Source organism: Bos indicus x Bos taurus, chromosome 15, assembly GCF_003369695.1.
Source record: "Bos indicus x Bos taurus breed Angus x Brahman F1 hybrid chromosome 15, Bos_hybrid_MaternalHap_v2.0, whole genome shotgun sequence".
In the NCBI taxonomy this organism is placed as follows: domain Eukaryota; kingdom Metazoa; phylum Chordata; class Mammalia; order Artiodactyla; family Bovidae; genus Bos; species Bos indicus x Bos taurus.
In genome coordinates, this window is record NC_040090.1 from 49,771,136 (window position 1) to 49,796,914 (window position 25,779).

The window sequence follows — 25,779 nt, forward strand, 5'->3', positions numbered from 1 at the left end:
GGTGGCTGTCTTGGGCAGCGTTCCTTGACGGTGGCACCACCAACACCTGGGGCTGGGTGTCTGTGTTGTGGGGCTGCCTCTGCATTGTAGGACATTTAGCAGCATCCCTGGCCTGTACCAAGTAGAGGCCAGTAGCACCCCAATCCCAGACGTGATAACCAGACACATTCTGAAACCTTGCAAACATCCCCCAAAGTACAAAGTGGCCTGTGGCTGGGAGTCACTGGTGTAGGGACTATCACACCAGTAAGTACTCACACCAGTAAGGAGAGAGCACTGTCTACTTCCCCGCTCTCATCCTAACCCAATCCAGCCCACCTTACTGGGCAGATCCATGGTCATAAGCTGTTTTTAATCAATATCACACCCTAATGCCTCACAGAATGAGACAGGAGGCAGCTTTCTGTGCTGCTGTGGCTGCAGGTAGGTCCCAGGAACCATTCTCCTCTGGAGCTTGTGAAAACAACTCAAATCAAATAACTCCTTGTTCCAATAATGAGTTGCTTCTGATCCTGTAAGCAAATCTTGTTCCCGTTAACATGAGCAGCTGGGTCTGATTAAACTGGAGACCCTGGCTGTTTCTTTTCAATGACACTGTGCCAGGGCAAAGGGGTCCACGGCTGCTGGGGAGGAGGATAAAACTGGTGAATCAAACAGCAGGGGACTCTCATCCACCCAAAACTCAGTGCGGCAACCAGGCCACTCCAACAGCCCAGCTTCCAACCACTCTGCACTCGGGAGAAAGGGGAAAGGGACAAAGCGCACAAACAAGAGATCCGAATCAACAAGTTAATTAAACAGCTGAAACTTTACCCAAAGACCATGCTTTCAAGGGGAGGTAGAAACCTGAAGCTGAGCCCCACAGAGAAGCTGGGATGACTCAGGCAGTGTCAGGGACATGGGTTCCAACCTCCCACCCCGAGGGCCGTGCTGTTGGCCCAGACGTGGAGATCAGAGTGAGTTCCAACGGTGCAAAGCCAGAATCAAAGCAGCAACATCTCTATGCCTTTCTTTAGTCAGCTGCCTAACCAGCTAACAGGCTTACTGACAGACTCAACTAAACCCACTACCGCTTGGTAGTAAGTGTATCCTGCTGCACTGCAATCCTTTGGAGACTGACTAAGCATGAAACGCCTACCTGTTAACACCCAGTGACTCACACGACTGCTAGTGTCTGTGCCCCTCTGCACGGTGACTTGGCTCCACTGATGCACTGAAATCGGACGCCAGCCTGTCTCCCCCACTGACAGTGGGCCCCTTGAGGGCAGGACTAGGACCAAGCACAAGGAATGGTACATAATCGGATCCTCACCATCTGTATGGTGGGCGGATGGGTAAAACCTTCTGTCTCTGTACTCTTAAGCCTGTCCACACATGGCAGGGACAGGGCATACATGCGTGCCAAGTGACCAGTCATGAACAACTCTTTTTCAACCCCATAAACTATAGCCCACTGGGCTCCTTTGTCCATGGGGTTCTCCAGGCAAGAATACTGGAGTGAGTAGCCATTGCCTTCTCCAAGGGATCTCCCGACCCAGGGATTGAACTTGTGTGTCTTATGTCTCCTGCATTGGCAGGCGGGTTCTTTACCGCTAGCGCCACCTGGGAAGCCCCGACAGGGCATGGCCCGTCTCCTCCGTTTCTTCAAGCTTAGCCCACTGCTCAAAAGGTTCCCAATAAACAATAACCAAATTCAAAGAGACAAACTGAAGCCTTCTGATCATGGACCTCTTAAGAGGTCAGAAATCCTCGCAGTCTACCCTGCCTCATTTGAGTATGTTTAGTCTCTTTTAACTAGCAGGTTTAATGCAGCCAATGAATACTTTCTTTGGGAGGTGGTGGAGATACAGATGTGAGCAAGACTAATATGGGGCTTCCTCTCACAGAACTCACTATCAGGAGGAGAAGAGAAACAGTTAACAATTATATAAATAAGTAGCTACTATGCTCAGAGAGTCTCTTTAAGATAAATTTCTGTAGATGGTCCCAATCTTTAAGCAGTCTGAACTACTGTGAGGAAAGTCATGATTTGCCTCCAAATGAATGACACCATTAGAGCACCCTCTGAAAAAGTAAATGCAGAAAGTTTAAATACACCTTGGTTATACAGGCCTCTGTTTCAAAGCAATCTTTAAAAAAAATTTAAGAACCAATTAAAAGCATCATGGATGTAAATACTCCTAAGCCTATGTTTGTGTGTTCAAACATGTAGTGTGTGTTAACCAAGGATAACTGAAGCAGACTTGAAAACCTACAGAAGTCAGAAGTCATTGGAATAAGTCATGAGGTATTTGGGGGTCTACAGATCGGCGTGTTGCTAACAAGCAGGCCAAGAGCAGGCAAGGGGACTCCTGAGAACCCCTGAAGTTCAGAAGGCCTTGACACGATAATGGATCTTAAGAATCACAACCTGCCGGCCTGGGAAACTCTGTGTCAGTCAGCAAGAGCTGTAGGAAGGTTGGGAAGAAGGACAGCCATGAAAAAACAAACCCTGAGAACACTGTCAGGAATATGAAGACTAGGAAAGAAGAAATGCCCTAAGAGAGAGATGAGAAACAATTAAGATGAATCAAGAAAAGATAAAGATGCCAAAAGCTGGATGGCCTGGCCTGGTAAAGTGAGGTCTGAGGGAACACGTGAGATATTCGAATCAATGTACACAGTTTGTTAGGGTTAATAAAAATTCAAACCAAAATACCATGCCAGCTATGACTCAAAATAATGCTCTGCCTCAATCTTGAACATTTAACTTAAGTTTCTGATGCCTTGAATTTAGACTCAGGTGGAAATGCAAATAGAGTCACTCCTTTAGCTATGACAAGGCAAAGACCCTCCCAACAACCTGGACAAATTTCTGGGTGGTGCCTGTTGCCTCTCGAAACCTCATGGACCCTTAGAACCACAAGGAGTTAACCTAAACCAGCCTCACATTTTTGGGTACAAATCTATGATCCAGAGAAGTAAAGCCACACATCTGACTGACTGCAGAACTATTAATAGATCTCAGGTCCTCCCCTTCCCAGTCCTTCAAGCTTTTCATCAGTGAAAACCAACCTACCTAATCCCAAGCATTCATAGCTATTTAGACAGCTGTCCCCCAGCTGCTCTTTCCAACCACAAATTCCCTGCCACTCTCTCACCTGTCTGAGCAACCAGGTGTGTCCACCCACTCCAGACAGCAGCGATCTTTTCATTCTGGAAACAACGTGCTTCTATTCTCTGGGGCAGAAGGAGGAAAGCAGCCTGGGAAGCCAGTTGCCCGTGTTTGTTGCTTCCCCAAACATACAGCTCTCCTGCATCTTTAAACAAACAGAAGGGAAACAAAAGAGGTGAAGAAACATTAGCCCAAAATGATGGAAAATAACCCGAATCTGGGGGAAAAAAGTGGTTCAAAGAAGTTGTATTATTCTTACCCTACAATATTGAATAGAGCAAAGCAAGATACCAAATTCAGGTATAGCATAATACATAAGTTTTTTTTTAATTCTATAAATAGGAAAAAAGGCCAAATGTTTTTAACAGTTTGTCAAGAACAGGAAAAGTGCGTTTATTTTTTCATTAATTCATTCAACAAATATTTATTCAACATCCACCTTGTGCAAGACATATGGTTCTCCGTTTTCTACATTTTTTAAATAAATGCTTACCTTTTGTTAGAAAAAATATATATTAGCTTTTCAAAATAACAGATTAAAAGGCAAATTATTTAAAGTTTAAACTTTATAAATATCTGATGATTTCACCACATGCCCTGTTCAGCGGAAAATATAAAGTTATCGTATCACATTCACATAGCACTTAAGCTCATTTGAACCTCACAATAATCCTGAGATATAAGCAGGAATGAGACTGACTGACATTGCGATTTAACAGAAAGAGAGCAAATTCAGAGTCAAGTGACTCTGGCTTCTATTCTTGGATCTGCTAACTAGTTATTGACCTTGGACAAACCACTTCCTCTCCAAACCTTAGTTTCACCAGCTGAAGACTGGAGGGGAAAGCTGATGGTGGAGAAGGACACTGTAACTGATGTAAGGAGAGACTGGCGGGCGACTGTGGCAAACCAGAGGGCACATGGCTGTCGAGAAGGCATTCAAGTTCAACAAATCTTTAACTGGAAGTCAAACAAAAGAGGGCATGGGCTACAGTCTGGCTTATGAATCTACCGTCTGTGACTCCTTGGATGATCTCTCAGTGCTTCCCCAACCCTCACATGTAACACAGCACAGGACAGCACACGGTGCCCACAGGCGGCTAAGGCACCAGTCACTTGACTCTGAAATTGCTCTTTCTATTAAATCACAATGTCAGTCAGTCTTATTCCTGCTTATATCACAGGATTATTGTGAGGTTCAAATGAGACGTTTTGAAGATAAAAAAAAAAAAAGCACAATGTATTGTGAAAACTTAGTGCAAAAACAAAGAGTATGGCTCCTTAAGAATTTTCATATTGATTACATGTTGCAATAATATTTTGGATATACTGGGTAAAGCAAAATAAATTATTAAAATTAATTCGCCTGTTTCTTTTTACTTTTTGCAATGCAGCTCACATTATATTTCTCCTAGACAGCACTCTTCTGGAAGATAAATTAACCAAGGCTCGGAGACATTAAGTGACTTTCAAGATTGCAAGGCTTATTAGGGATCAAGCAGGACCAGAAGCCGGATTTTCCACTTCCACTGCATCCTGTGACCTCCCAATAAAGGTTTATAGCATCGCTTGCCCTGGAGCAGCTTGGTCTATTCTCAAAAACCAATCAGAAGCCAAACAGTATCATTAAAGGATATGAGGCCAAGACTTGGGGTTTAAGTCCCAGATCTGCTACTGGATGACTCTTTGACACTGGGCACATCACGTCACATTCTGGGTCTCTGTTTCATGGTCTAAAATGTGTGCTCAGTCCCTCAGTCGTGTCTGACTCTTTGCAACCCCATGGAGGGTAGCCCACCAGGCTCCTCTGCCTACAGAATTTTCCAGGCAAGAACACTGGGGTGGGTTGCCATTTCCTTCTCCAGGGCATTTTCCCAACCCAGGGATTGAACCTGTGTCTCTTACATCTCCTGCACTGGCAGGGGGGTTCTTTACCACTGGGGCCCCCGGGGAAGCCCAAGTCTAAAATGAGGGACCATAAATCAGTGGAGTCTTTGTGTCACCCAGGTGACCTTGCAGCACTGACATACCGCAGTTCTATACAGCAAATTTGGTTTATTTCATGCCTAGAGAGAAGGCAACCTCCCTGGACCTCACCAGGGTGTGTTAAGTATGAGGATTCCTTACAAGAGGGAAGTGGAGCCCCTCGGCAAAGTCTCCACCCATGAAAGGGACTGCTGAGCTACCAAGGTGCCACTGACAATGAGCCTGTGTCTGTTATAAGCCTTCATTTATCTTAGTAAGTCTAAACCATCTTTTGCAAAGACAAACTGTCTTCCACATGCAGATCATTACGCTGTGCATCAGCAGGCAAAATTAAATTCTGCTGCAATGCCAAACAGTTACATAAGCTACAACTCCAGAGCGGTCTAGAGAGCACCGAACAAAACGCGGTGTGTCACAGCTTGAACTGGACTGGGAAAGAGGGATATTAATCTTGACCCTTTTAAGTCACTTTCAAAATATCCAGAACCAATTTACCTTGTGCATATACTCTAAAAATCACTAAATTGCACACTTTAAAGGAGTGAATTTCATATATGAAGCACATCTCAATAAAAAATTCAACATCTGTGTTTTTAAAACACCATAACAAAAGTACCCGCATATGAAATAATAGTTTTAGTAATATAAAATTTTTGAAGAAATTGATATTAATGAGCAATTAGAAGAACCTCTAGGTTTACATAATACTAGCCATCTCAAGTTAGACTAAAAGTTGAAACCTATTACTCTATTCTTATTCTTGGAAAAGAATGCCTTCTCTCAGAGCTAGTGAGGACTACAAGGGATGAACTAGTCACTTCTCGTCCCCTCTATAAAAGGGGAGGTGAGGGACCACATGCCCAGGAGAGTCCTTAGAGCTGGCATTCATTTCAGCTCACCCTTTTTAGCATATGTACAAATCTGCCTAATATGAACCAGAGGCTAAAAGCAGGTATTTCCTTCATTAGTTGGTTGCTTTTAAATCATTAAATATCAAATTATCTATAATTCAGAATTTATAAAGTGTTTAAACTCTCACATTACAGCTCTTGTGTTCTCCTCAAATCTGATGTTGAAGAATGCAAGCCCCCATTAATTTACAGATACAGTGTATACATCTTTAATTTCCACATAAAACATTGAAAATACAGTGTATGAAAGTCATTTCCCTTTGCTTAAAAAATGAAATGCATTCAACTCTGGGCAAGAGAGCTTACCAACATAAATTTCTCATAGCTATAGTCTCCAGTCTACCTGCAGGAGTCAGGGCAATCTAGGCTTTGAAAAAGATAAACTTTGAGAGAGAGAACTTTCACTTTCAAGAAAATGCTGGGGCTTCCCTGGTGGCTCAGTGGTAAAGAATCCACCTGCCAATCCAGGAGACATGGGTTCAATCCCTGATCTGGGAAGATCCACGTCACAGAGCAACTAAGCCCACAACTACTGAGCCTGTGCTCTAGAGCCTGGGAGTCGCAACTACTGAGCTCACGTGCCACCACTACCAGGGGTGGTAAACGACTAGGGTGAAGCCCACACACCCTGGAGCGTGTGCTCTGCAACAAGAGAAGCCATCACAGTGAGAAGCCCCCAGACCACAACTAGAGAGGCGCTCCCACTTGCTGCCACTAGAGAAAAGCCTGTGCAGCTACAAAGAGCCAACGCAACCCCAAAAAATGCTGCACTGTCAGCAGTTAATACTGTATTGACTGAGTGTGTCAAATAGATGGATGGATGGATACATAGCCAAGGCAGAGAGGTATACATAGTGTGTGAGAGAAAAAAGACTAGATAGAGAGTGAAAGTGAAAGTCACTCAGTCGTGTCCAACTCTTTGCAACTATACAGTCCATGGAATTCTCCAGGCCAGAATACTGGAGTGAGGGCAGATTAAAGAGATGGAATAGAGAGATCAACTAGAGAAATATATAAAAACATAAAATAAATTAGAAAAATATACACACAACTAGATTTAGCAGTATATGGAGACCTTGGTTATATATAAAGATGGAAGATAAAAATAGAAACATGTAGTTAAATAAAATAGAGAAGATAAACAGAGAGAACAGACAGGGCAACAGATAAAAGGAGTAGAAAGATACAGGGCTTCCCTGGTGACTCAGCTGGTAAAGAACCTGCCTGTAATGCAGGAGACCTGGGTTCAATCCCTGGGTGGGGAAGACGCCCTACAAAAGGGAACAGCTATCCATTCCAGTATTCTGGCCTGGAGAATTCCATGGACTAAACAAGATTGCAAAGAGTCTGACACGATTGAGTGACAAAGCAAAGCAAAAATATGCTAGTTTGAGATTAAACAGCTAGAGAAGAGAAAGCTAGAGAACCTAGAAAGCTTTGATAGTTATATGTGTATATGTGTTTAGTCGCTCAGTCATGTCTGACTCTTTGCAACCCCATGGACTGTAGCCCGCCAGGCTTCTCTGTCCATGAGATTCTCCGGCAAAAATACTGGCGTGGGCAGCCATTCCCTTCTCCAGGGGATCTTCCTGACCCAGGGACCAAACTTAGGCCTCCTGCATTGACTATTCACTGACTGAGCCACCAGGGAAGTTTAAAACAGTTACATTAGACATCAAAACAGATTAGATGAATAAGAATATGTTATACATAAATTTACTGTTGGTTATATGATTTGACAATCACAACTACTCCAAAAGATATTTTTATCCCTGTTGTACAGCTGAGAAAACAAACTCAGAGGAAGGGAAGTGAGCCTCTATTTCACATGAGTGTTTTAATGTGTATTATCATATGAAATTCTGAAAACTACCCCCAAAATATTTTATAGACAAGTCAATGGTCTCAGGAAGGTAGAGTGACTTGCTAAGATCACATCAGCAGTGGCATCATTATCCCAACTCCATCGTCTATGCTCTTCCATCTGTATCCCAACAGCAACACTTGAGGCAGAAACGCCCAGCATTCTGAACGGCATGTTACCTACCTGTCAGTGACGCTGAGTGATCAGAGCCAGCAAGAACACATACTGCTTGAGAATTCTCTAGGCCTACCAAAAAAAAAAAAAAATTCTTTTGAAATCACATTTATAACAGAACAAATTGGGTAGAGAAGGGCCACAAGTAGTGACCCACCAGCACCTGGGGAGAAACTCAGCCAAAGCATGAAGGTCTGAGTCAGCAGCACTGGCCAAGAAGATGAGCAGTGTGGTAGACAGACTGGTGATATCCAGGAGGCTGAACAAATAAGTAAATATTTTGAGGATAAAGGAGTCAGATTTCCCACTATTAGAAAAGAGAAGGAAGGAACAGATATGAAAAGGTGGAAGGCTAGAATCGACCATTTGACACTGGATTGTAACTGAATTCAGTGTAAACTCATGGTTTCTACAAAAGATAAACAAACGTAGGTATACGTAGGTATAAACACAAGTGTGTGTCCCTGTATATTTCCTTGCTCTGTCCACGGAGTGGGCCCAGAAGCAGTGACATCTCTTATATTCAGCTGCTATCAAGTGCAGACACTGAGACACAAGTCCAGGCCTTCTAACAAGACACAGACAGAACTAGAATTTGAACTTGCCTCCCATCTCAAATCCAGGCTCTTCCTCCCTAAATACACTGCTTTCAGTGATGAGGTATAATCCCAATCAACTCTGCTCAAAGCTGTGATCACCTGGTCTGGCATGCAGATATACAGTCTTATTCTGTAACTTTCTTCTGACATTTCTGTTTAATTTACTCAGTTCAGTTCAGTCACTCAGTCATGTCCAACTATTTGTGACCCCATGGACTGCAGGCTTCCCTGTCCATCACTAATTCCTGGAGTTTGCTCAAACTCATGTCCGTCACATCAGTGATGCTATCCAACCATCTCATCCTCTGTCATCCCCTTCTCCTCCTGCCTTCAGTCTTTCCCAGCATCAGGGTCTTTTCAAATGAGTCAGTTCTTCACATCAGGTGGCCAAAGTATTAGAGTTTCAGCTATAGCATCAGTCCTTCCAATGAATATTCAGGACTGTTTACCTTTAGGATTGACTGGTTGGATCTTCCTGCAGTCCAAGGGACTCTCAAGAGTCTTCTCCAACACCACAGTTCAAAAGCATCAATTCTTCGGCACTCAACTTTCTTCCTAGTCCAACTCTCACATCCATACGTGACTACTGGAAAAATTGTAGCTTGACTAGATGGACCTTTGTTGACAAAGTAATGTCTCTGCTTTTTAATATGCTATCTAGGTTGGTCACAGCTTTTCTTCCATGGAGCAAGCGCCTTTTAATTTTATGGCTGCAGTCACCATCTGCAGTGATTTTGGAGCCCAACTGTTTCCACTGTTTCCCCATCTATTTGCCATGAAGTGATGGGACCAGATGCCATGATCTTAGTTTTCTGAATGTTGAGTTTTAAGCCCACTTTTTCACTCTCCTCTTTCACTTTCACTGAGAGTCTCTCTAGTTCCTCTTTGCTTTCTGCCATAAGAGTGGTGTCATATGCATATCTGAGGTTATTGATATTTCTTCCAGCAATCTTGATTCCAGCTTGTACTTCATCCAGTCTGGCATTTGACATGATGTACTCTGCATATAAGTTAAATAAGCAGGGTGACAATATACAGCCTGTACGTACCCCTTTCCCAAATTGGAACCAGTCTGTTGTTCCATGTCTGGTTCTAACTGTTGCTTCTTGACCTGCATACAGATTTCTCAGAAGGCAGGTAAGGTGGTCTGGTATTCCCATCTCTTGAATTTTCCACAGTTCATTGTGATCCCCACAGTCAAAGGTTTTGGAGTAGTCAATAAAGCAGAAGTAGATGTTTTTCTGGAACTCTCTTACTTTTTCTATGATCCAATGGATATTGGCAATTTGATCCCTGGTTCCTCTACCTTTTCTAAATCCAGCTTGAACATCTGGAAGTTCATGGTTCATGTACTGTTGAAGCCTGGCTTGGAGAATTTTGAGCATTACTTTGCTAGCGTGTAAGATGAGTGCAATTGTGAAGTAGTTTGAACATTCTTTGGCATTGCCTTTCTTAGGGATTGAAATGAAACTGACCATTTTCAGTCCTATGGCTACTGCTGAGTTTCCTAGATTTGCTGGCATATTGAGTGCAGCACTTTCATAGCATCACCTTTTAGGATTTGAAAGAGCTCAACTGGAATTCCATCACCTCCACTAGCTTTGTTTGTAGTGATGCTTCTTAAGGCCCACTTGACTTCACATTCCAGGATGTCTGGCTCTAGGTGAGTGATCACACCATCATGGTTATCTGGGTCATGAAGATCTTTTTTATATATTTCTTCTGTGTATTCTTGCCACCTCTTCTTAATATCTTCTGCTTCTGTTAGGTCCATACCATTTCTGTCCTTGATTGTACCCATCTTTGTATGACATGTTCCCTTGGTATCTCTAATTTTCCTGAAGAGATCACTAGTCTTTCCCATTCTATTGCTTTCCTCTATTTCTTTGCATTGATCGCTGAGGAAGGCTTTCTTATTGCTCCTTGCTATTCTTTGGAACTCTGCATTCAGATGGGTATAGCTTTCCTTTTCTCCTTTGCCTTTAGCTTCTCTTCTTTTCTCAGATATTTGTAAGGCCTCCTCTGACAACCATTTTGTCTTTTTACATTTCTTTTTCTTGGGAGTGGTCTTGATCACTGCCTCCTATACAATGTCACGAACCTCTGTCCATGGTTCTTCAGGCACTCTTATCAGATCTAATCCCTTGAATCTATTTGTCACTTCCACTATATAACTGTAAGGGATTTGATTTAGGTTATACTTGAATGGTCTAGTGGTTTTCCCTACTTTCTTCAATTTAAGTCTGAATTTTGCAGTAAGGAGTTCATGATCTGAGCCACAGTCAGCTCCGGCTCTTGTTTTTGTGGACTGTATAGAGCTTCTCCAGTGTCTTAAAATACCCCTCATGCCGTCAAGTATCCTATAGAATGAGAAAGGGACAAACAGATGTTCTTGCCACTTTCATCAGAGAGGACGCACTGGTCCCCTAGTGGCCAGGTTGGGAGAGGACGCCCAGGGTCCCAGCTCCAGAACTGATGGAGATGATGTAAAGATGGGGGGAAGGTAAAGTGAAAGACTTTGAGGGCAGGAAGCTGAGATCTCTGCTACTGTCTCATCAGAAAACTCCCCCAAACCACCTCTGAATCTAAGCTGTGCCCTGAGAAGATTCCCAACCAGGTTAAGTCAAATCAAATAAAAACATTACTGATTCCTTTTAGATACAAAATCTGTACAAAAACAGAAAGTAGACACAGTCCCTAGCCTTAAAATGCTCATCATCTTTGGCATTTGGGAAAACATGTAAACAGCTCATAACAATACAACACACTGTGCTGTCCCTGCAGAGAAAGAAAATGCAAACGGAGGCGAGAAGAGGGCAGAGTCTTTCAGTTGCAGCTGAGCTAGGACCTGAAAAATTATCAGGATTTTTCCACGGAGAACAGAAAGGAAAAGGCATTCTGCACAGAGGTAATAGTCTGCCCACAAGCACAGAGGGATGAGAACACAGTGCATGCCCAGGGAGCAGCGAATACCCTGGTGAGGCAGGAAAAATGTTTGGCAAGTATGAGCTTATATTACAAATGCTTTCAATGTGAAGCAGACTGTCTGGCCTGTGTCCAATGGTCCCTTCTCCTTCTCTGAGAGAACTCTCCCCAGCTCAACCCCTGGGCTTCAGGGGGCTAACTTTACGCCCGCAGCAGGGGGAAGCCTTGAGGACTAAATCAGATCCGGGACTTCCCTGGTGGTCCAGTGCCTAAGACTCCACACCCCAATGCAGGGGGCCTGGGTTCAATCCCTGGTCAGGGAACTAGATCCCACGTGCTGCAACTAAAGATTCCACATGCTATAACTAAGACCAGGTACAGCCAAATAAACAAATGAATATTTTTTTAAAAAGAGAGAGAGAAAGTGGCAATCAGAGCATCCCAACAACTTGTAGCACACGCCCACTGTGGCTCACTCCTCAGTCTTCTTTCCCTGCTTCCTACCACCCTCAAAAATCCCTCCTTTGTTCTGAGCTAGAGGAGAGTAGAGGTTTCCTAACAGCTTTCTCCTAGAGCCAACCCTCAGTTAACTGGATCACAAAGTCAGATAGCCAGAGAGGAAGAGAAGGAGGAGGTGGAGACGTGGTACTACATATGGAGAGAGAAAGGCCCACAAAGAGTGTAGAGGGAGAGAGACAGGAGGTCCTAGAGGCTAACTTCCCAACAAAAGGCTGACCAGCAGACCAGTAGGCAGCATCCTTCCTATCTACTCTTCATGTGCTCATGGAGAGACTTCCCTAAGGGAACACTTCCGGCCCCTCTCTCTACGTCCTCAGCCGCTCCTGCTTTCCTTTGGGGAGTGGCTGGGCAGGCAGGCATGGTCTTCATGGCTTCTCTCTCTGGGCTGTGCCTGCCTGCAGAGGGCCCCTCCTCCAGGTGCTCAGTGGCACCAGGAATTTAGCAGGACTGCCTGCAGCTGCGCCTGTGCCTGGTGGGTAAATCCAAGCTGGTATTCAGAACTTGGAGGCTCACTACTGCTACCCATTATTTCCAAACACCTAACTCATGTTTTTCAATCTAACCATTTTGATTTCTACCTACCTGACTTGCATCTGTCTTTCAATGGGTTCTGAACTCTGGCACCAAAGAGGGGTACTTTTACTGGGCCTACAAAAATCCCAAAAAATTAAGAGACCTACCAACAGAGAGTTAAGACAGAGAGACCAAGAAACAGCAAAAAGAAAAATGCCATTTACCCATTTTGTGCATGCCTGTATCTCCGTTTCCAGACAAAGAATGAATACAGGACTCAGAAGAAATAAGGGCCTTACCTGTCACTGTGCTGGGTTCCTTTGCTGTCAGAAACAGTGGGAGAGTCTGCCCAGGACACAGTCGCCGTCCAGATGATGCCAAACCAGTTCCCCACTGGAACACAGTGCCGCTAGCTTCCCAGCGGCGTAGGAGAGAAAAAGAGAAAACATTTACCTGGATGAAGACTAGATGGCGCTTTCAACCTCATGCCATAAGAGATTCCCCATTCATGCTTAGTTAGCATACGTATTATGAAAAAGCTTACTGCCTCAAGCAATTCTATGGCTGGTCCTAGGGACTACCACCAAGCCAATCACAAATCCAATCTTCAGGGCAATCTAAGACCATCAGTGGAAATCCCAACATAGTAAAACTCCTTCCAGAAAGTTCTCCTTTGACTCCCCTGGAGTCAAATTTGACTCCTCCAGAATCAAATTACTGGAATGATATCTTTTTGATGATTAACCCGAAAAGACAACCCAGACTCCAGACCAAGCAGGAAACAACCTTGAACCCTACCACGTCCATGCCTCACATTCACTGGATGAGAAACTGAAGCCTGAAGAGGGCATGTGATTTGTCCAAGGTCATACAGGGAGCAGGGAGCAGAGAAAACACCAGGACTCAACTCTCTCCTGCACCTAACATAGCGCCTTTTCTACTACACCAAGATGAATTCTGAGATTCCTAATTGTCAAATAAATACATATTTATGACTGCAAGATAGCTTCTTAACAGCCACCATTTCCACACGTGGAATGGTCTTTTGTTTCCATATTCACTGGATCTAATTCATATACCAATGTTCTGAAACTCATACCAATGTGTAGATGAAATATCATATATTTGGCCTACAGTCAGATGTGTGTAACTAGGCTCCATCACCCAACAGCAACATTAAGATACTGCTCCTCCAGAAGTCTTATACCCAGTGGTCCTCTAGGCTGAAAACAGACAAGCTTGCTGTGTGAAATGTAACTGGTGATGACTGAGCACAAAGTGAACAAAACACAGTGTTGAAATAAAATGAAACTTACCAACTCTTCAACAAATTGTGAGAGAAAAAACAGAAAGGAAAAGGTACATAAAGAAGCTGGAGATGTCCAATAAAGGACTAATACTTAAAATATGCAGTGAACTCCTAAAACTCAACAACAACAAAAATAAAACCTGATTCAAAAATGAGTAAAGGACTTGAATAGACTTTTCTCCAAAGAAAATACACAAATGGCCATAAGCACATGAAAAGATGATCAACATTACTAACCATTAGCAAAAGGAAATCAAAACTACTCTGAAATTGTCACTTTACACTCATTGGGATGGCATTGGGATTGCTACTACAAAAAGGGTTGGCAAGGATGTGAAGAAATTTGGAAACCTTCTGCACTACTGGTGGTCACGTAAATTGGTACAGCCACTGTGGAAAACAGTATGGCAATTCCCCCCAAAACTAAAAATAGAATTCCTGTATGATCCAGCAATAATACTTCTGGGTAAATATCCAAAAGAATTGAAAGCAAGATCTCAAAGTGATATCTGTACAACCCACGTTCATGGCTGTATTATTCACAATAGCTAAAGTACGGACACAACCCAAGAGTCCATCAATAGATGAGTGGACAAGCAGAATGTGGTATATACATATAGGAGAATACCATTAGGTCTTAAAACAAAAGGAAATCCTGACATTTGCTATAACATGGACAGACTCTGAGGATATTATATTGAGTGAAATAAGCCACAAAAAGACAGAGACTCTATGATTCCACTTACATGAGGTACCTGAATGAGTGGTCAAAATCACGGAGACAGAAAGAATGGTGGGTGCCAGGGACTGGGAGAAGGGGAAATGAGGATCTACTGTTTAATGGATATAGGGTTTCAGTTTTGCAAGATGAAAAAAAGTTCCACAATGGACTGCGGTAATAGTTGCACAATAATGTGAATGTACTTAATCCCACTCAATTGTACACTTAAAAATGATTATGATGATAAAACTATGTTATGTGTATTTTATCACAATAAAAAACTAAAAGGAATAGGGACTTCCCTGGTAGTTCAATGGCTAAGACACCATGCTCCCAATGCAGGGGGCCCGGGTTTGATCCCCGGTCAGGGAACTAGATCCCACATGCTACAACTAAAGATCCTCATTGAAGATCCTGCATGCCACAGCTGAGGCCTGGCACAACCAAAATAAATAAACAAAGATTTTCAAAAAGGAATAAATAAATTTTAAAAGAGAAAGAGAGAGACATGAAATACATATTAACTAAGTGCAATGATAGATCTAATTTGGATCCTGATTCAAACAAAACCATAAAAAGCATTTTTGAAACAATCAGGGAAATTTAAATACTGATTGGATGCTTAATGAAATTACAGAATTACTGATAATTTTTTGCAGATACGATGGTGGTATTTTTTTGGGGGGGGTGGTAATGTTTTCAGAAAAAGTCCTTATTTTTTGAGATGCAGGTAGAAATATTTACTGAAAAAAGTGGGGGAAGAAGAGGACTTAAAATTAAACACGTAACTGTGTTTCTATGTAACTTGACAAAAATGTACTCATGAGACTAGCGGTCACAGAATCTTGGTAGGCAAGGGGCAAGGAAACCGATGACAGGCAATTCTCTGGCTGGCCCTGCTAATTTCTAAGGGAATCGGCTTATAAAAGTATAATCACTACCATACAACTCAGTCATCACACTCCTGGGCATTTATCCCAGAGAAATGAAAATTTATGCTCACATAAAGACTTGTCCACAAATGTTTATAGCTTTATTCTTAATAGCTAAAAACCGGAAATAGCCAAATGTGCTTCAATGGGTGACTGGTTAAACAAACTGTGGTTGTTATAGACTGAATTGTATCCCCCGTAAATTCATATATTGAAGTTCTAAACTCCGGAGAAGGCAATGGCACCCCACTCCAGTACTCTTGCCTGGAAAATCCCATGGACAGAGGGGCCTGGTAGGCTGCAGTCCATGGGGTCGCTAGAGTCGGACACGACTGAGCAACTTCACTTTCACTTTTCACTTTCATGCATTGGAGAAGGAAATGGCAACCCACTCCAGTGTTCTTGCCTGGAGAATCCCAGGGACGGGGGAGCCTGGTGGGCTGCCATCTATGGGGTCGCACAGAGTCGGACACAACTGAAGCGACTTAGCAGCAGCAGCAGCGGCAGTCCTAAACCCCAACGTTACTGTATTTGGAGATAGGGCCTATAGGACGTGATGAAAGTTAAATGGGCCGTAAGAGTGAGGCTTCTGAAAGAAACGGTGTCCTTTTAAAAAGAGAAAGATTCACCAGAGGTCTCTGTGTCTCTCCACACGCGTGTACAGAGGAAAAACCACGTGAGGAGAGAACAAGGAGGTAGCGTCCGCAAGCCAGGGACAGAAATGTCGCTAGAGACCAAGCCTCGTCTTCATCTTGGACTTCAGCCTCCTTAACTGTGAGAAAACAGTAATAAACTCCTGTTGTTTAAGCCACCCACTCTGTGATATTTTGTTATGGCCACCCTAGCAAGCTAATAGAGTTTAACTTCCACAGTATAACTAATACAGCTATACAATGGAATACTGAAGCCCCCCTGTGGCTCAGACAGTAGAGTCTGCCTGCAATGCAGGAGACCCGGGTTCGATCCATGGATTGGGAAGATCCCCTGGAGAAGGAAATGGCAAACCACTCTAGTAATCTTGCCTGGAAAATCCCATGGATGGAGGAGCCTGGCAGGTACAGTATAGTCCATGGGGTCACAAAGAGTCGGACACGACTGAGCAACTTCACTTTCACTTTTTCATGGAATACTACTTAGCAATAACAAGGAACAAATTATTGATACTCCCAGCTTGGATGAATCTCCACGGAATCATAAGCTGAGCAAAAATGCCAACCCCAAATGGCTGTATACTATATGATACCATTTTATAACATTCTTACAATGACATTATTATGGGGGAACAGAAGAGCTAAGAAGGGGGTGAGGGTAGGTAGAAAGTGGGTAAAGCTATAAAAGAGCAATAAGGGGGATCCTTGAGAAGGTACTGTTCTGTATCTTGACTGTGTCAAGACACCCCAGTTGAGCTATTACACTATAGTTTCACAAGATGTTATCACTGGGAGAAACTGGCAAACAGTGCATGTGATCTATCTCACTTCTTACAACTGCATGTGAATCAGTATGCCTATCAAAATAAAAACCTTAATTTTTCAAAAAACTATAATCGACCCTAAGCCCCAGGTGACCACCATGTAGCACCAGACTCTTAATCACCTCTACTCCTCTCCGGGTTCCAAGACTGGACTCACCAGTGCTTGGGCCTCGGCTGCCAGAGCCCGTTCAGGCTGTCCTGCAGCCCAGAGGAGTGGAGCAGAAAGCAGAAAAATGAGCAAGAGAGAGAAAAAAGGGTCATGCCTCCTCCACTTTCCACCTCTGACCTCACACACTCTGTCAGCCCTACACCCATCACCCTCTTACAGCACAGGAGGCAAGCTCACTTGAAGCTTTTAAATTAATCAACATTAAAATCCACTAGAAAAGCAATGCAGCTCATGACAAAGAATATGGGTCTTGGAATCCAGCCTAGACTCTGATCCCAGCTCACCTTTTATTCCTCAACTCCCTGTGTCACAGCTCTCTGGACCTCAGTTTCTTCATATGTAAGACAAACACACAATTATGTATAAAATAAAATAAGCAATAAGGATATATTGTACAAGGAACATGGTCAATATTTTCTAACGACCATAAATGGAATGTAATCTTTAAAAACTGTGAATCACTATGTTGCATACCTAACACTTATATAATATTATAAATCAACTATACCTCAATTTTAAAAACACTTAACTCACATTACTGCATGGCCATGAAGATTAATGAGCTACTAATTAAACCAAGGGAGCTTCCCTGGTGGCTTAGCAGTAAAGAATCCACCTGCCAATGCAGGAGACGCAAGAGATATAGGTTCCATCCCGAGGTCGGGAAGATCCCCTGGAGAAGGAAATGGCTCCGGAAATGGCTCCCACTCCAGAATTCTTGCCTGGGTAAACCCATGGACAGAGGAGCCTGGCAGGGCTTCGGTCCATGGGGTCTCAAAAAAGTCGGATACAACTTAGCGACTGAACACCACCAAACAATTAAACCAAGAGAACCTAGCACCAAGCCTAGAACACAGTGAAAACCTGGACAACCTCATTTCCTTCCTCCCTACCTGCTGAAGGCTTTCCCACATGACTTCTGCTTACATCCCCTCCTTTTAATCAGACTGGAGCACAACAGACACTCTGAATTACTCCTTAAAGTTTATTTCTTCCAAAGCTCCATGTCTCCTTATTACATGCCCATTAAGAAAATAATAGCAAAATGATCACCTGTTGCAGCTAAAGCATGCCTCAGTCCAGCAGCAATACTAACAACCTTCTCTCTCAGGAGCTGTCAAAACAAAGAAAAGGATGGTGATCTCAGAACTATCCATCTACAAAGTGTTATGTAATTTATGCCCAAATACAACGCAGCATGGTCCTCATTATGTGTCTCAATAGTGCGGCACTCCCAATTCCCAACACTTCCATTCACAAATGCCTCTATATGTATCCCTAAAAGGCAAAATATTTTTCAAATACCATATCACAATGCCACTCAGGGCTAGGAGGCATCTGCAAGGTCATCCAGTCTGGGGTTGGCAAAAGTTTTCCATAAAGGGCTAGATAGTGAAAATTTTAGACTCTGTCACATCACTATACTCTGCCATTGTAACATAAAAACATCCATAAATATATGAATAGGTGTGTTTATGTTCCAATAAATCTTTATTTACCAAGGGCTCTAGTTTGCTGATCTCTGATCTAGTCCAATCCGCACTCAATGCTTGAAACCCTTTGACAACACCCCACCAAGGGTCATCTAACCCCTGCCCAAATACCTTCTTCCAGTAACATGGGCTCACCAGGTGCCTGCCCACGTTTGCACGGTTCCATCTGTCTCCCTAGGTGGAACCAAAGCTAACTGGCTATTGCTTCTGACAAGGCTTTCCAAACATTTGAAGTCAGTTGTCACGTCCTCTCTAAGACATCTTGCAGTGGCTTTAAAAATAGGTCCTCCGGGGGTGGGTGTGGGAGGCTCAAGACGGAGGGGATATATGTATACATAGAGCTGATTCATTTTGTTGTACAAAGGAAAACTAACACAACATTGCAAAGCCATTATACTTCAAAAAATAAAATTTAAAAACAGGTCCTCAAATTTTAGACTCCTCCCTTCAAGATAGGCTGCTTAATTTCCCTCACTTTCACTGTAGGCTGGTCTTAGTGACTTGCTTCTAGTGAATGGGATAAGGAAGTGTTGAGTGACTCAGAGACTAGACAATAAAAGGCATTGAAGCCTCTTGCTTGACCAAAGGTGGTGAAGTTTTCTTTCTCTCTCATCACTTTTCAGTTCAGTTCAGTCGCTCAGTCGTGTCCAACTCTTTGCAACCCCATGAACCGCAGCACACCAGGCCTCCCTGTCCATCATCAACATCTGGAGTCCACCCAAACCCATGTCCATTGAGTCGGTGATACCATCCAACCATCTCATCCTCTGTCATCCCCTTCTCCTCCTGCTCTCAGTCTTTCCCAGCATCAGGGTCTTTTCAAATGAGTCAGCTCTTCACATCAGGTGGCCAAAGTATTAGAGTTTCAGCTTCAACATCAGTCCTTCCAATGAATACCCAGGACTGATCTTTAGGATGGACTGGCTGGATCTCCTTGTAGTCCAAGGGACTCTCAAGAGTCTTCTCCAACACCACAGTTCAAAAGCATCAATTCTTCAGCGCTCGGCTTTCTTCACAGTCCAACTCTCACATCCATACATGACCACTGGAAAAACCATAGCCTTGACTAGACGGACCTTTGTTGGCAAAGTAATGTCTCTGCTTTTGAATATGCTATCTAGGTTGGTCATAACTTTCCTTGCAAGGAGTAAGCGTCTTTTAATTTCATGGCTGCAACCACCATCTGCAGTGATTTTGGAGCCCAGAAAAATAAAGTCAGCCACTGTTTCATCACTTTTGGGGGAAGCCATATCACATCTGAACAGTCCTACAAAAAGGGCCATATGGCAAGGAACTAGTCTCCTGCCCATGAGAAAGTGGAAGGAGGAACCACCAGCCCAGTCAAGCCTCTAGCAGACCTCCAGCATGCCTGACATCTTGACTGCAGCCTCATGAGACCAGCTAAGCTGTTCCTAGATTCCTCACCCTCCAAACTGAGAGACAATAAATGCTTGCTGTTGTAAGCTAATAAAATTTCAGGCAATGTTTATTACACAGCTATACATAACAGATACATATCTTTTCTTTAGGCCAAACATCCCCAATTCCATCAGCTATCATCGAGTTTCAAATTCCCTCCCTCTCTTGTTTTCTCTCCTCTACGCTCTGGTTACTCAGTCTCTCTCTTTTAAGGGACTGTATATGCACAATCACAGCCCCTGTGGGGCTTTACCATATTTGCATATTGAGGTCCACAGTGTCTTTCTAAAGGAGGCCTGGCATGCCACGGTCCATGGAATCACAAAGAGTCAGACACGACTTGGTGACTGAACAACAACAGTGTCTTTCTAAACTTTAGAGTCCTCAGAGGCAGGGTCTGAGTCTTATTCACCTCAGTGCCCAGAGCTGAAGAAACAAACCCACACCACGACACAACATCGCTGACGTAGTGTGACCAGCACAAAGGACAGAGCTCTGGCCTCCCTTCTTCTGTAGACTATACTTCTATTAATTCAGCCCACAATCACATTAGCTTCAGGGAAGATCCAATCTTACTGTTCACACAATTTGAAAACACTACCTTTAAATTTTTTTATTTTACTTTTTTTTCTTTTCAAAGGTAAATAAAGGGCTTTACTTATGGATTCAATCTCTTCAAAACAACTTATCTCCAATCCTTCCTCTCCACCTCACTGCTGCTGCTTTAGCTTGGGGCAGGATCATCTCTCATGTGGGTTATTAGCAAGAGCTTTCTTGCTGAGGAATCTTCCTTCACTCCATGCCCCCACACTTCCCTATGTGGCCCCTCTCTAACTCACTGTTCTTACCATTTGTCAGATACTACCGGCCCGCTCCCCACTGTCACTTCTACCACTTTCTTATATTACAATCATACTAAGTTGCTTGCAGCATCTCTAAAACTCCTGTTTTAAGCCTGTTTTATCCTTCTGTTTTGGAGAAGGCGATGGCACCCCACTCCAGTACTCTTGCCTGGAAAATCCCATGGAAGGAGGAGCCTGGTAGGCTGCAGTCCATGGGGTCAAGAAGAGTCGGACACGACTGAGCAACTTCACTTTCACTTTTCACTTTCATGCATTGGAGAAGGCAATGGCAAGCCACTCCAGTGTTATTGCCTGGATAACTCCAGCGACGGGGGAGCCTGGTGGGCTGCTGTCTATGGGGTTGCGCAGAGTTGGACATGACTGAAGCAACTTAGCAGCAGCAGCATCCTTCTGTTTGCAATTGCTTCTTTTGTACCTACTCTGCACATCCTCCTATCCCAAGCCAGGTCAACTTATACTCAACTTTCAAGATTCAGCATAGGTCTGTTCTCACCCTACCTTCCCCTAGAAAGAGTTCAACCCTCCCTTTTAGGGGCTCCACAAGCATCTATCATAGTTCTAACATGGTAATTCATCTAGGTGTTTCTATATCAACATGTACTACTAAACTACAAGGTCCTCAAATGTTAGGATTTGGTCTTACTCACCTTTGTCTCTCCTGCCTAAATACAGCACCTTCACACAATCAGATCAGATCAGTCACTCAGTCGTGTCCAACTCTTTGCGACCCCATGAATCACAGCACGCCAGGCCTCCCTGTCCATCACCAACTCCCAGAGTTCACTCAGACTCACATCCATCGAGTCAGTGATGCCATCCAGCCATCTCATCCTCTGTCGTCCCCTTCTCCTCCTGCCCCCAATCCCTCCCAGCATCAGGGTCTTTTCCAATGAGTCAACTCTTCGCATGAGGTGGCCAAAGTACTGGACTTTCAGCTTTAGCATCATTCCTTCCAAAGAAATCCCAGGGCTGATCTCCTTCAGAATGGACTGGTTGGGTCTCCTTGCAGTCCAAGGGACTCGCAAGAGTCTTCTCCAACACCACACTTCAAAAGCATCAATTCTTCGGCGCTCAGCCTTCTTCACGGTCCAACTCTCACATCCATACATGACCACAGGAAAAACCATAGCCTTGACTAGACGAACCTTTGTTGGCAAAGTAATGTCTCTACTTTTGAATATGCCATCTAGGTTGGTCATAACTTTCCTTCCAAGGAGTAAGCGTCTTTTAATTTCATGGCTGCAGTCACCATCTGCAGTGATTTTGGAGCCCAGAAAAATAAAGTCTGACACTGTTTCCACTGTTTCCCCATCTATTTCCCAGGAAGTGATGGGACCAGATGCCATGATCTTCGTTTTCTGAATGTTGAGCTTTAAGCCCACTTTTTCACTCTCCACTTTCACTTTCATCAAGAGGGTTTTTAGTTCCTCTTCACTTTCTGCCATAAGGGTGGTGTCATCTGTATATCTAAGGTTATTGATATTTCTCCCAGCAATCTTGATTCCAGCTTGTGTTTCTTCCAGTCCAGCATTTCTCATGATGTACTCTGCATATAAGTTAAATAAACAGGGTGACAATATACAGCCTTGACGTACTCCTTTTCCTATTTGGAACCAGTCTGTTGTTCCATGTCCAGTTCTAACTGTTGCTTCCTGACCTGCATACAGATTTCTCAAGAGGCAGATCAGGTGGTCTGGTATTCCCATCTCTTTCAGAATTTTCCACAGTTTACTGTGATCCACACAGTCAAAGGCTTTGGCATAGTCAATAAGCAGAAGTAGATGTTTTTCTGGAACTCTCTTGCTTTTTCCATGATCCAGCGATATTGCTATTAAATAAATGAATGAATTTCTCTTCCACTTCACTTTAGCACATTTCTCCCATTGTTCTATAAGATACACATGTCAAAATGTTTTTACCTTCTTATTTTATCATCCAACATATTTTAACCTTTGTTCCTCTGTCTTCTTTCATCATGTGACTCAAGCTAAATTAATTACAACTTTTACATAGGTTCTTAAAAACTCATCTATTTGCAACTATTACTCGAAGCTGTAACACTCCTTACAACAGGGACTACACGGTCTAGAATTCCATGTATACCATATGCTATACAGACTGAGTGTCTGTGTTCGTTGAAAAGTCATATGTTGAGACCTAATCCCCAACATGATAGTACTGGGAGGTACTTTGGAAGGCCTTTGGAAGGTGATTAGGTCATGAGAGCAGAGCCCTTATGGATGAAAGTAATGCCCTTATAAAAGACAGTGCTTTTCCCCTTCTCACATTTAAGGACACAGCAAAAACACAGCTGTCTATGGACCAGAAAGTGAGCCCTCACCAAATACCAAATCTGCTGGCGCCTTGATTTTGGACTTCTCAGCCTCCAGAGCTGTGAAAAATAAATGTTTGCTGTTTAAGCCACCCACTGTATGATATTTTTGTTAGAATAGCCCAAAGGGATTAAAACACCATGGAAACCATGACCCCAAATAATATTCCCCCAATACCAGCCAATTAGAATTCATGTGATAGGCGCAGACCCAAGCTCTCCATCCAATGAAAACAGATCCCATTCTTAGTCACAGTTTAAGAAAATTAGGCATGAATGGGGCAGCTTAGGTGAAACTCATTTTAGATTCCAATATAATTTCTCTAAAAATTTGCTTCCATATCTTCAGAAAAATGTGTACATTTTAAGTACAATGCAGTGACAAGAGCTCTGAACTAAAACCAGGAGTCCTAATACCTGTGCCATCCAATACGGTAGCCTCCAACTACATGTGGCTGTTGAACACTTAAAAGGTGACTATACTGAACCGAGATATACTCTAAAGAAAATCTACACCACAAAAAAAGTCTTCATATAAGTTAAAGAATATAAAATGTCCATTAATAAAGTTTTACATTGATGATACATAAAATGAAATAATCATAGTTTGGATACATGAGACTAGTTTAAAAGTTATTAAAATTAATTTTGCCATGTCATACCATGACATGGATGAAACTTAAAAAAATCATATGCAATGAAAGAAACCACACACAAAAGGCTACATATTATATGATTCCATTTATATGAATTGCCCATAAGAATTGGTGCTTTCAAACTGTGCTGGCGAAGACTCCTGAGAGTCCCTTGGGCAGCAAGGAGATCAAACCAGTCAATCCTAAAGGAAATCAACCCTGAATATTTGCTGGAAGGACTGAGGCTGAAGCTCCAAGACTTTGGCCACCTGATCTGAAGAGCCAACTCATTGGAAAAGATTTTGATGCTGGAAAACATTGAGGGCAAGAGGAAAAGGGGGGCGACAGAGGATAAGATGGTTGGATGGCATCACTGTCTCAATGGACATGAGTTTGAGCAAACTCAGGGAGATAGTGAAAGAGGGAGAGAAGCCTGGCATGCTGCAGTTCATGGGGTCGCAAAGAGTCAGACGCGACTGAGCGACTGAACAAGAGCGACAACAAGGGCCTGTTAAGAGGTGAAAATGGGAGTTGGCGGCTATTGGGCGTGCAGTTTCTTTTGTGATAATAAAAATGGTCTAAAAGTAGATGACGGTGATGGCTGCACATCTCTGTGAATATACTAAAAACCACTGAAACATACATTATTTATTTATATTTTTATTTTTACTTTTTGGCCACACCACACAGCATGTGAGAGCTTAATTCCTCAACCAGGGATCGAACCTGCCCCCTCCTCCACCCCTCTGCATTGGAAGCATGGAGTATTAACCGCTGGACCACACCAGTGGTATTAACCACTGGACTGGGAAGTCCTGAAACACATTTTTTAAATGGTGCTACTAGAAAATTTTAAGCTACATATGTGGCTCACATTACATTTCCACTGGGCAGAACTGACCTATGCCATCTGCCTCATATAGTGTCCTTAAGGAAGTCACTTCCAATCAGACCTGTTTCTAACACAGTTTCCACTATTATAACTTTTAGAATTTTAAGATGTCATTGATGTCATTATGGGATATATCAGTTTCATTCTTTTACTTCACAAAAAATTATAACATGTATGAGAGCTAGCAGAGGCTCTTCACTCACAGCATCCATCCCTCCAACCTAATTTTCCCAGGAGAACCTAAGTTTTTCAATATACATTCTAACTACCCCCATGAGTTTTCAGGGACGCAGCCAGCCTTTCAGTCTGGTGAGGGGGATAAATGTGATACCTGGAGACCCTTTAACAGGACACAGGCAAGCTCAGTATCAAGTGCCATCCTTACCTCGATGGCCTGGGGGATCACACATCTTCGAGGCCCATGAGGAACTCCCAGCTGGCCAAAGGAGTTGGATCCACATGACAGAACTTGACCATTTTCTGCAAAATACAAATACTTGAATTGCAGATCTAAGAAGTAAGATATCTAAGTCTAATGGGTAAATTCTGCAGGATGATAACAGCAAAAGGAATGAGAGGCACCCGTGCTTCAGCCCATTCAATCCATAGTTCCTGCTCTGTTTCCCTAGGAATAAAAAGACTGGGCACTGGGCTGAGCATTTCACACAGACTGCCCACTCCACACCTGATTAATGACAGATTAACCATGAAGAACGCTTAGCCGTGTGCCTCGTGTTGAGATGCAGGATGCTTATCTCCCACTTTTCACATTTCCGTGGAACAGAATTTCCATTATTTTAATATGTGCTATGCTTAGTCGCTCAGTTGTGTCCAACTCTTTGCAACCCCATGGACTATAGCCCACCAGGCTCCTCTGTCTGTGAGGATTCTCCAG

The 25,779-nt window shown here is 43.2% G+C and overlaps 1 protein-coding gene across 2 annotated transcripts in view; it reads right to left on the bottom strand.

Annotated features, from left to right (window-relative positions):
* SERGEF (secretion regulating guanine nucleotide exchange factor) overlaps window positions 1–25,779 on the bottom strand; it is a 248,107-nt gene that overhangs the window by 215,663 nt on the left and 6,665 nt on the right. For both annotated transcript variants that reach the window (XM_027563417.1, XM_027563418.1), the window contains exons 4-8: window positions 25,270–25,364; window positions 18,304–18,364; window positions 12,945–13,058; window positions 8,099–8,161; window positions 3,141–3,299 (exon numbers count right to left, since the gene is read on the bottom strand). In XM_027563417.1, coding sequence (XP_027419218.1) covers window positions 3,141–3,299; window positions 8,099–8,161; window positions 12,945–13,058; window positions 18,304–18,364; window positions 25,270–25,364 — 492 coding nt within the window. The remainder of the gene's footprint in view (window positions 1–3,140; window positions 3,300–8,098; window positions 8,162–12,944; window positions 13,059–18,303; window positions 18,365–25,269; window positions 25,365–25,779) is intronic.